Source organism: Peromyscus californicus, unplaced genomic scaffold, assembly GCF_007827085.1.
Source record: "Peromyscus californicus insignis strain IS unplaced genomic scaffold, ASM782708v3 Scaffold_6__1_contigs__length_162567912, whole genome shotgun sequence".
Taxonomy (NCBI): Eukaryota; Metazoa; Chordata; class Mammalia; order Rodentia; family Cricetidae; genus Peromyscus; species Peromyscus californicus.
Genome location: NW_026294584.1, coordinates 42327564 through 42339048, shown reverse-complemented (window position 1 = coordinate 42339048; position 11485 = coordinate 42327564). Strand labels below are relative to the sequence as shown.

At 55.3% G+C, this 11485-nt stretch overlaps 1 protein-coding gene across 3 annotated transcripts in view; it reads right to left on the bottom strand.

Annotated features, from left to right (window-relative positions):
• Positions 1 to 2442: 2442 nt before the first annotated feature.
• Flnc (filamin C) overlaps positions 2443 to 11485 on the bottom strand; it is a 30896-nt gene continuing 21853 nt past the window's right edge. For all 3 annotated transcript variants that reach the window (XM_052720989.1, XM_052720990.1, XM_052720991.1), the window contains 17 exons: positions 11296 to 11395; positions 10835 to 10975; positions 10427 to 10555; positions 10164 to 10337; positions 9075 to 9236; positions 8794 to 8997; positions 8186 to 8338; positions 7975 to 8097; positions 7595 to 7837; positions 7116 to 7385; positions 6880 to 7017; positions 6519 to 6634; positions 4912 to 5044; positions 4636 to 4812; positions 4217 to 4435; positions 3445 to 3654; positions 2443 to 3324 (listed from right to left, as the gene is read on the bottom strand). In XM_052720989.1, coding sequence (XP_052576949.1) covers positions 3137 to 3324; positions 3445 to 3654; positions 4217 to 4435; positions 4636 to 4812; positions 4912 to 5044; positions 6519 to 6634; positions 6880 to 7017; positions 7116 to 7385; positions 7595 to 7837; positions 7975 to 8097; positions 8186 to 8338; positions 8794 to 8997; positions 9075 to 9236; positions 10164 to 10337; positions 10427 to 10555; positions 10835 to 10975; positions 11296 to 11395 — 2880 coding nt within the window. In that variant the 3' untranslated portion in view covers positions 2443 to 3136. The remainder of the gene's footprint in view (positions 3325 to 3444; positions 3655 to 4216; positions 4436 to 4635; positions 4813 to 4911; positions 5045 to 6518; positions 6635 to 6879; positions 7018 to 7115; positions 7386 to 7594; positions 7838 to 7974; positions 8098 to 8185; positions 8339 to 8793; positions 8998 to 9074; positions 9237 to 10163; positions 10338 to 10426; positions 10556 to 10834; positions 10976 to 11295; positions 11396 to 11485) is intronic.

Genomic DNA, 11485 nt, shown 5'->3' with positions numbered 1-11485 from the left:
GTCAAGTATTTGGTCACAACTGCAGGAAAAATAGAAGCAATGTGGCCTGGGACTTTAAGGTACGCTCGGGTTTCTCTCTCGGCTTGGCTGTTTCGAGGTTTGTTTTAGACTCAGCACTGAAGTTCTCAGGGCTGTGTCACAGGACTGTGAAAGGCTTGGGAAGAGGCCCGCAGTTGCTCAGCACCTGCTGCCCCACCATGGCTGGGTGAGAGCAGCTGCCCCACTGTGTGTGAGTACTTCAAGTCACAGGGAGGGCGGCAAACCAGCTCAATCTGGGACAAGGAGGGACCGATAGGGAGTGAGGGGGTGTGGGGTGTGGATAGGACCATTTGCTCCAGCACCTGGCACAAAAGCCCTGTGTGAGCACGAGTGGCTGGGTGCTCGAGAGAACAAACCTGCCTCTAATGGGCTGAATGAGCTTTAAGGAGCCGAACAGTGAGTGCCACGTGCATCACACTGCTCCTTCGTTCAACCACCGTTTATCAAAACGGGACCATGATTAGGAGCTGGGGATGAATGATTGATAGAACATGATTTCTGTTCTCAGGAGCTCCCTGCGGGGAAGGATAAGGGGAGAGTGAGAAATCTCAGTGGGAAGAGCAGGGATGCAATAAAGAGAAGTTCCAGAGGGGCCTTGATGGCAGGTCCAGAGAGAGAGGAGGAAAGTACTTCCTGTCACCTACAGAGTGACTGGACAGGAGACACAGTTCTATACTGCCATCTGCAGCAGTCTGAGAGGTTTTTTGTTTTTTGGTTTTTTTTTTTTTTTTCTGAGACCCCTCTTAGGTAAAGCTGTTTTTGTTTTTGCTTTTTGTTTGTTTTCGTTTCAGAAAAGAATTTCAGGAGTCAATACCAAGCCGAGTTTGAATTTATTAGAGAGATTCTCAGGGGCAGGATATTCAAGCATGGGTGTGGGCTTCTCAAGAGAGAATGACGCGTCTTAACCATAGCCATATGCATTATTTTGATGACTTCTGGAGTCACATTTCGAAGGGTTACTAAGGAGCTGAAATGAGATCACGGGATGGTTCCTGATATGCCCTGGATAGGCTTACAGTTGATAACCACCATCCTAAGTCACCGGGGAAGCCTGAGGAAGTTAACATGTTTTTATTGTCAACAACAGTTTAGTCTTATGTGTAAGATCCCCAGAAAACTTCCTGTTTGCAGCTGGGAAGAGAGGCCATACGTGCTTAAGCCTTAAGCATGGCTCATTGCCATTTTAACGTTTTTATTGGAAATATCTCTACATAAAAGGAGTATTGTCTCTATGTTGGCAGTCTCCACAGAAAATGTGAATTGTGCTGGAATTCGTGACTCTCGGATTTGAGCCAGACTCCTGGAGTGAGGAGGCTCCCGTCCTTCCCATGTCCCATGAGTCTTTCTAGCCTGTCTCATTCTTGGAACAGGAAGGGAAAGAGGAAACAGAAGGCGAGAACGAGGGGCAGACAGGCATCTGGATGAAGTCAGGTTTGGGGGCTGGGCTCACACTGTCTTGGTCTTGGTGGCATCACTATGGAGGGCCTGGGGATGGCTCTATTGCTGGGGGGGTCCATCTAGTGAAGTGAGCTTGTTCACACATCATCATGCCTGTGTTAGAACTCTCAGGGTCAGGGGCTTAGAGTAGATGTGCAGGCCGTGGGTATCTGGTCACAGATCAGGGTAATGACCATAAGCAGAAGCCTGGACACTGGTAGTGGTGACTCAGGAGAGGCCAGAAGCAGCTCAGGAAAGCCTCCTGTCGGCCAGGAAGATGAGTGTGGGAAGACAACCGTGTTCCAGGCAGAGGCCAGAACTGCAGCATAGGTACCCAGGAAACCATGGAGCACGGGGGGGTGGAGAGTGCAAATGGGGATTAGATACACTGCCCAACCACATGTGGGGAGATAGGTATCTGAACTCAGGGGAGTGTGGAGACGACCATCTCCTCGAATGAGACCAGAGCCACAAGGGCTCTGGATCTAAACCACAGGGACATGAGGCCTTTAATGGGAAATGGAGGGAAGGTCAGGGCCAAGAGATTAGTTCAGAAGCTGCTTTGCTGCTTGGGCCAGTGGTCACAGTTCTTTGTTGTTGTTTTGTTTGAGACAGGGTCTCTCTGTGTAGCTCTGGCTGTCCTGGAACTCACCATGCAGGAGAGGCTGGTATTGAACTCAGAGAGACCCGCCTTTGCCTCCCAAGTGCTGGGATTAAAGTGCCTTCCAGTCACTCTGAATACTGACCGCTGTCATCTGCCATCTACCAACCTTCCAGCTAGAGGGAGGAGACTACTTCTCCACCAGGGCCTCTTTCAGCCCACATTCCTGACTTCCTGTCTTGCCCAGGCTCTTGCCCTCAGCCTGGAGTCAGGTCTCTGGGGGACAGCCATCTCACCTCTGTGTGGTCCTCTACCCCAGGTCAGGAGGCAACAGTGGACAAGCACACACTCAGAACAGCCAGCTCTCCGCGACAGCTACACTTTATTTGGTGTTTTCCACATGTGCAAAAGTTTCCCAGAAAGCTGGGCCCCACAATGTGTAAAAAAGACCCCCAATAGGGCAGAGCTGTGCAACCATAAAAAAATAATAATAACAAGAGAAATCAGTCCCCCAGGAAGCCTGGCTTGGGCAGAGCACGTCACTCAGGGCCAGTCCACATGCCATGAGCTGCTTGTTCTGGCTCTGTTTTCTTCCGATTGTTCTTCTTCAAGTCCCTCACTCTAGGGCTGTGGCCACCAGAGGGGCCTGATAGAGTCAGTCCTCAGGCCTGGCGGTTTGGGAGGGTGACTTCTCCCACACACAGATACCCCAACTCAATGCTTGCCCGCTGGCTTCAGCCCTGCTATGATCCTCAGGGCTTCCACAGACCCCCCGACCCCCCGACCCCTGTCTAACCCTTATATCACAGTCTCTGCCCCTGAGCCTGACTCCAGTCTACCCTCAGGCCACATCTGAGGGACACTGATCCCAGACGGATAAAGGCCCTCCACCCCTCAAGTGCACAGTGGGGTGGGAGGTTGTGCCACTCACCTCACACCTAAGGCAGGGGTTTTAGTGTTTGGCTCTGCGAGTGTGCATATGGACGGGTGTGGCACGTTTGTGTGGGTGTGAGTTTGGCAGGAAGTGGGGGCCTGGGCTGGGGGAGGCACTCCTGGGGTTCAGGGCACATTGACCTTGAAGGGGCTTCCAGGGACACTTTCATCACCCCATTTGACAATGAGGATGTAGTCTCCTTTTTCCTTGACAGTGTAGGTGACGTTGTATACCCGGTCTCCCATGTGCTTCACGTATACCTCTTCACAGGGGGTCTTGGGCCCATGCACACCCACCATCATCATGTTGGTGCCTGGAGAGGAGGCAGAGAGGAGTGACTCACCCCAGGGCCCCCAGCAGCTCTCGGCCCGTCCCTGGACAGCTTCCTGCTCCCTCCCTCCTCCCCCAGACCAGCCTCTTTGCTGGAACATGCCTGCTTTGCTGCAGTCCACGGTGAATGAGTTCTTCTGACCCACAAAGGCCTGGGACAGACCGGGCCCCCTTGTCACCACTTTGCTGGCATCTGAGGAGAACTTGGGGATGGAGCTATAGCTGGCCCCGCGGCTGGAGGAGGACTTCGTCACCGTCTCCACCAGAACCGTGGACGTTTCGTGAAGGCTGTGGCCTCCGGACAACCGGGGACCTGAAGGGCAGAGTTGGCGGCCAAGGGCCTAGTCAGAAGGACTTCCTGTCCTTTTCTAGGACACTGACAGTCTTCTGGGATGGGTCTTGGGGGACACCGAATGCACCAGGCCCCCTCCTGTCCTCAGCTGCAGCTTTTGAAGAATGAAACCTATTCCAAACAAGCACCTCCCAGCCTGCTCCAATCCCCGCTTATCCCTGGGACAAGCCACTTCTGGTCTGTCCCTCACCCTTCCAGGCTTCCCCTGGGGAGTCAGGTTAACTCACAGGGCAAGAGCATGGCTTTACAACAACCACCTGGGAGTATATCTCCACAGCGGAGTACTTGCCTAGTATGCATATGGCTCTGGGTTTAAACCCCAGCATTGAAAAATAGAGAGAGAGTTGTATTTTTAAAGATGATTATTCACAACTCTACAGAATGGAATGCTGCCTAGTCAGGCCCACCTCTATCATGGTTACTTGACCACAACTGAGGGCAGACTACAATCAGATGTGAATGGCCACTAGAGCCGGCCAGGCTGGGTTGGGCTGTATGAACCTTCTCCACCCAGGGTACTCACCTGTGACCTTCGCTTTGAAGGGGCTGCCCACAATGTGCTGAGGGCCACCATACTTGATGGCAATGAGGTAGTTACCAGGGGCCATGGGAGTGTAAGTGACTATGTGGCCCTCAGGACACTCCCGACAGTCCAGCTGCACCTTAGAAGGGCCATCAATGGTGACAGACAAGGCCCCCGAGCCTGCATTCTGGGTATTCACAATGAACTCTGAAGACACACCTGGAGGACAGAGGGAGTGAGGGTGAAGGTATGAAAGAACAAGGCCCAGAGTGGGGCCCTGGGCTCCTTGGGTAGCCCTGCAAGTCGGCACCAACAAGTGCCTGACCACCAACGAGTGTCTGGCCACGCCCCCGCCACGCCACGCCGCCCCCCCCCCCCCCCGACCTAACCCTGCTCCCCACCGAGCTCCACACACTCACCAGTAGTGCCTCCCTCAAGCCCAGGTCCATAGGCTGACACCAAGCCTGGGTCCCCAGCTTGGCTCTGCTCCCCAACGCGGATCTTGAAGGGGCTCCCAGGGATGTGGGCACCATTGAACTTGACATCAATCGAGTGGACGCCGTTCTCGTGGGGGATGAAGCGGATGGTATGCTTATCTGTGAGGCAGAGGATTGGTGAGTGAGCTTCCATCTTTCTGTACCCCTCCCCTAGAGAGCCCAGCTTGGCAGGAGATGGCAGGGGCAGGGCCAGCTCACCACTGTCCAGCTCAGAAACATAGCACTCCTCCACAGCTCCTGAGGGTGTGTGTACCCTAGCATCGATCACACCACGGGCCCCGTTAAGCTGCACCGCGAAAGATGCCGGCTGGTTCACCTTAAGCCCCGTCTCCTGCAAAGACCACAGAGCATGTTCAGAGTCCCAGGAAGCTGGGGCTAATGCTGTTTTCTCTGCAGCTCAATGCTGCTCTACTGTATGGCCAGCCCAATGCTCCCACCTCTCCAGCACGGCCCCTGCCTGCCAGACCAGATTGCAGGGAGGGGCTGAGAAGGCAAAGGCTGATCTGCCACTCTCCACATCCACCTGCAGTGAGGTAGGCACCATGCTGGGTACCACAGGGGATGAGGAGTGATGGATCCCCCTCTGAGGAAGCAGAGGCCAGATGCTGTGCAGTGCAGGCCTGTTAGCAGAGTTTGGCAGTACTGTGTGAGTTGCAGGCATGTAAGAGTTTGGATGTGGCAGGCTGAGTGTAGACTGCCCCAAGAACACTTTTGAAGGAGGTGGCCAAGGGGGAGAGCCGGACAGAACACAAACAGGGTTGGGGGGGGGTAGCAGGATGGAAGCTTGGGCTAGAGTGGAGGGGTGCTGTGGGATGGTCTGTATGTCAAATGTGTTGCTCTGATTGGTCAATAAATAAAACACTGATTGGCCAGTAGCCAGGCAGGAAGTATAGGCGGGACTAACAGAGAGGAGAACTGAGAGAACAGGAAGGCGGAGGGGGACACAGCCAGCCACCACCATGACATGCAGCATGTGAAGATGCCGGTAAGCCACGAGCCACGTGGCAAGGTATAGATTTATAGAAATGGATTAATTTAAGATGTAAGAACTAGATAGCTAGAAGCCTGAGCCATTAGGCCAAACAGTTTAAATAATATAAGCGTCGGTGTGTTTATTTTATAAGTGGGCTGTCGGACTGCTGGGGCTTGGTGGGACTGGAGAGAAAACTCTCCAGCTACAAAGGGGTTCACTGTGGGTTGATAGGACAGCACTGTGGGGCAGGTCAAAGGGTGGGGCAAGGCCTCCTTGTCCTTATACAGCAGCTCTGGGACACTGTGTCCACACTGTGTCACTCTGTGACAGTGTGGCTTGCTGAAAGCCTGTGTGGTATACGTTCCCATACGGCAGAAGGAAAGGAGGAGACCTTTCTAGATGTCACACCAGGAAAAAGTATAGCTGGTCCCAGTGGCCAGGAGAGGGGCAACCCAGACCTGTGGCTACATGTGCCTGCTCAGGAGTCCTTTGCAAACTAGCTTACGCCTATTTTGTACTGATTTTATGTATTTATTCTCACGAAGTCGTTAGCTGCAAGCGTTCTGGAGAAAGTGGGACACACGCAGTGACTAGAAATGTCGGCTCTTGGGAAGGATGGGGCTTGTAAACAGCACAAACAAGGCACAGAGCCAAAGCAGAAGCGTCCACCGGGATGCAGACATGCTCCCCCAAGGGCCCTGACCCATGCATATACAGTGGGAGAAGGGACTGCGGCCAGCTCATCTGCCAAGGTCACTGCTGAGTCACTGGCCGCATGGGCCTGCCCTCCCAGACCCCTGCCTATCTCCCAGGTCCCACCCCCGGCACAGACCTGGAGGCTGGTGACGGTGAGGCGGCGAGCATCATCTGAGAGTGAAGCCACAGGCACCACAAAAGGGCTGTCTGGGATGTGCTCATCGTTGAACTTGATGGAGACCTCATAGTCACCTGGGGAAGGAGGCTAGTCAGCACTTTCCAGGATCCGGGCAGAAGGGGCAAACCACGCCCAGCCCGGTCTGATCCCAGGGCAAACTCATTGGATCAGAGCTTAGCTCTGAGTGGGTGAAGGGGAGTAGGGATAGGTGGGGGAGTCCCACAGCCCCAGGCATCTTTGGGCTGGTCAGTAAGTAGAAACCCAGGACAGATGAGGGCAGCTGGGGCAGTCCACCCACCACCCAACTGTGAACATCTACCTGGCTCCTGGACAACATAGGAGACGCCACAAGAACCATCTTTGCGGTCTTCAAAAGCTATCTCTGCCTTGCTGGGACCTTCCACAGCAATAGACAGGCCCCCGGCACCAGCTTCTCGGGTCCAGATGCTAAACTCAGCTGGATTTGGGGCAACAGGGTAAGGGTGGCGTCTGAGAACGGTTACCCCCACATTGGTTGCCCTGGCCCCAAGCTCCCCCCTGGCTTCTGCTCCTTACCTGGCACCCCAGCTACACCTCGCTCCAGCCCGGTGCCTCCAGCCCGCACCTTGTGGGCACCACCTTCACCTAGTGGACCCACGGTGAACTGGAAGGGGCTTCCAGGCACGTGCTGGCCGCGGTACTTGACTGCGACTGTGTGGGGACCCATCTCCTGGGGCACGAAGCGCACACTGTACGCGCTGTCTTCGCCCTCCACAATCTCGGCTGCTTCCGTCTTGCCAGATGGGCTGGTCACCTGGGCTGTCATGTCCTGAGAGCTGGCCTCCCCTGAAGGGTTGGAGTGATGTCAGGCCAACAAGAGGCCGTATCTGGTTTCCACGGTCCCCTCCCTCCTCAGCGAACCCCCTTCTCTGCTCAGACCTGTCCTGGCTGTCAAGGCCAAGGTGGCCAGGGATAGGGTCATGCTCAGGTTGTCTCACAAACAGAAGGCCCCAGTCTCCCTGTGAGGACCCCAGGTCCCAGCGCTCTCTGCTCACCTTCCTGCTGCCGAGTGATGCTGCCGAAGGAGCCTAGGCGTTCCCGGCCTAGGAAATCACCGAAAACAGCAGGGAAGGGGTCTCCGCCAACCTGGGTGGACTCTTCCACCCGGACTTCACGCTTGGTCTCCCCACCCCGCGTCTTGCTGATCTCTGTCCGCTCTGTGCGGGTGTATGTGTGACTGCTGCGTGTGAAGGTACGCGTCAGGCGCTCCTGGGCGGACACCATCTGAAACCAGTTTCCTATAGAAAGCCCAGAGCCGGGAGGTGAGGAGAGAGGCGAGCAGGACAGAGGCCCCCTGTGTGGGCTCTAGGCTGCAGGTGCATCCCCTGGCCAGCTCTGGCCCTCCCTGGCTCCTCTCTGTCTTTGCAGAGTCTACCTGGGATCTTGAGGTTGAGGTCGCAGGTGCTGCCGATGGTGGCGATGGAGGGTGCCTGTCTGCGCCGGGTGATGCTTTCCTTCATGCGTCCCTCACCAGTCACCTTCACGGTGAAGGGGCTTCCTAGAAGTGAGAAAAGAAGAATCGGGTTCAGGGGTCACCGGCCCGGTCACCAGATCTGTCCCCGCCCAGCCCCAGCCCGGAGCCTTACCGGGCACATGCTTGTCAGCAAACTTGATGTTGATGATGTAGGTGCCGGGTTCGGTTGGGCAGTAGGTGACTTTGCATGTACCGTCTTCCATATCCTCACAGTTAATGTCCACCTTGCTAGGACCTTCAATGCTCAGCCCGAGGCCTCCATATCCTGAGGGAAGGAAAGAGAGGAAAATGTCTCCCCTGAGCCTATGACACCCGCATCCACATTGCTCTCCTGACCGGTTCTGTAGACTCTGCCTAAAACAGATGCCAGTGAGTATAGTACCCACTAAGGAGAATGGCACCATGGGAGGTAGAGAGGCGGGCCAACGGTTTGTCGTCAGGGCCCACTATAGAGGCCTTCTGGAAACCCGTACTACAGTCCTGGTAGATTCCAGTGAGTGGGGACCAACAAGCTCAGGATAGCTGCGCTTTCTCTCAACTGTGACAGAGCTGGCTGGGGACATTCACTTTCCCCCAGTGGGCTCCAGGCTGAATCCCAGCAGGCCCGAGAAGACCAGGGGAGGAGGGTGTGGCCAGCGGGGGAGGTCCTGGGCAGGAAAGAGGGAAAAGAATCTGTGGAGTGCCAACTAGATGGGGGGCAGATTCTGGGGCGAGAAGTACCTGCATTGCGAGTGTCCACGATGAACTCTGCCACTTGGAAGGTGTGTCCCTCGGAAAGACCCTTGCCCCAGACTCGAACTTTGCTGGCATCGCCGATCTCCGAAGGCCCCACCAAAATCTTAAAGGGGCTGTTGGTGACGTGCTTGCCACTCTTGCGAACGCTCACCACGTGTTCACCAACCTCCTTGGGGGTGAAGGAGATCCCTGCGGAGAGGGGACACTGAGCAGACCATCCCCGAGGCCTCCCCCACTCGAGCACCCCCATGAATCCCTGTGCTCACCAATGTGTCTGTTGGGCAGGCGCTTGAGCAGGCATGGCTCCTCGTTGCCTGACGGGGCACGGATGCTGGCTGTCAGCTGGCTGAGGTCACTCTCGGTGATCTTCAGCGACACGTCCGTGGAGGTGCCCACGTTAAGCTGTGATGTCCTCATCGAGTCGTCACCTACGCGGGGGTTGGGGTGGGCCAGGCTGTCAGCTCCAGACAGACCCTGGCACCCCTGCTCTGCATCCACCTTAACGAAGAACCACGGAAGGCCCCAGCATCCCTGTTCTCTGTGCCTGTCTCAGGCCAGGAAGGGCTGAGTCCCTCCTTGAACCCTGACATAGTCAGTCCTGAGTCACATGGTGTGCTAGAACAAGACAGCAGACTAGACTCTGTGTGACTCTTGGTCACAGTGCTAAGCTGTCTCAAGGTACCACAGGAGTGCCAATGCCCTACCTTTGCAAGAGTAACTTGAAAGTGAAATGACTTCTTTTTTCTTTCTTTTTAAATTTTTTTCTTTTTTCTTTTTCTTTCTTTTTTTTTTTTTTTTTTTTTTTTTGGTTTTTCGAGGCAGGGTTTCTCTGTGTAGTTTTGGCACCTGTCCTGGATCTCGCTCTGTAGACCAGGCTGGCCTCGAACTCACAGAGATCCGCCTGGCTCTGCCTCCCGAGTGCTGGGGTTAAAGTCGTGCGCCGCCACCACCATCAGGCTGATTTCTATTTTCAAGACAAGGTCTCTCTGTGTAACAATCCTGGCTGTCCTGGAGCTCACATTGTAGACCAGGCTGGCCTCAAACTCGAGATCCACCTGCCTCTGCCTCCTGACTGCTGGGATTAAAGGCTTGTACCACCAAGTCAGGGTCTTCCTGTAGCCTTGGCTGTCCTGGCGCTCACTATGTAGACTAGGCTGGCCTTGAACTAACAAAGATGATCATGTCTTTTAAAGTATGAGATAGATGGTGGGATGTTTCTTGCCTCTTATGAAGAGCAGCATCCTTACATTTATCTCAAGATGCTCTCCTCCCCAGCAGTCTCTGTCCAAATGTCCCGAGTGAACTGACTTGAGCGTGTGCGTGGCAGGTTGCACACGCCCGAATGTGCCCCTCACCTGTGATCTTGGCCGTGAAGGGGCTCCCTGGTATGTGTTTGTCGTCAAAGCGCACGATGATGCTGTAGTCTCCAGGTGCCGTGGGTAGGTAGGACACAGTGCATGTGCCGTCCTTGTTGTCCTTACAAGTGATCTCTGCCTTGGATGGGCCCTCCACAGCCAGTGACAGCCCCCCTGCAGGAGACAGTGGACTGAGGTCAGAGGGTCTGCCCTTGTGCCTGCGCCTGGCACATCCCCTCGCCTCTTCGGGCAGCTTTCCTCACCTTCCCCAGCATCCTTGGTGACGATTGTGAAGGTGGCAGGCTTGTTGACCATGCCATGGCTCAGGCCTGGTCCATAGGCACTGACATGGCGGCTGTTGATGGCATCCACGTAGAATTGCAGAGGGCTCCCTGGGTAGTGACAGATGGAGCTGGGTCAGCACAAGGGCAGGGGCTTCCTGGACCCATGCTGGCCCCCAGCATCTTTAACAGCTTTGGTTGCTGAGCCCCGTGTCTCTGCCATACGGACCTGGCTCTTAGGCGCCCATCACCCACCAGGACACACATTTTCCCAGAAGCTCCCTTGGTGCCTGTGCGTGGCAGGTGCTTAAATACTTATTTAAAGGAGGAAGGCAGGGCCGACATGGCGTCAGCTTCTCTTGCCACAGCCTCACCCTGCCCCCAACTCACCAGGGATATGGTTGCCATCATACTTGATCCCCATCTGGTGCAGGCCTTTCTCGGTCGGCGCATATCTCACTGTGATGGTGCCATCTTTGTTGTCGGTGATGTTGGGACGAGCTGTCTTGCCAGAGGGCATTCGCACCTCCCCTGAAGGGCAGACACACTTACATGTGGGTTGCTGGTTTCTCCCACCACCAACCCCACCTGCCCCAGGGCCTGCTCTTGTGTGACTCCACTTTCCCAGAGGCCAGACACTGGGAAGCAGCCTCTCCTGGAACAGAAGGATGATCCTGAACTGGGAGACAGAGGGCTTGAACCTGAGTTCTAGCTCTGCCCAACTGTGAGACCCAGACTAATAGGTTTTCTCTCTCCGGGCTCCGGTGCGCATCCCTACACTTGATCTTAGACGAAAGGCCAACAGGTACACTCAGTTCTCACCAGAGCCTCATGTGTGCAGGACCCATTACCTGTGAGCTCCCCTTTCTGCACAGTGAAGGGGATGACCAGGTTGAAGGGCCTCAGCATGGACTCCAATGGCTCCACGGGCACCACGGGCTCCTCTGTGGCCTGTAGCAGGTGAGAGAGGAAAGCGCATTGGCGGGGGAGGCCTGGGGGTGTGGCCTGCCTTGTGACTGAAGTCAGAGAGAAGGAGGAAAG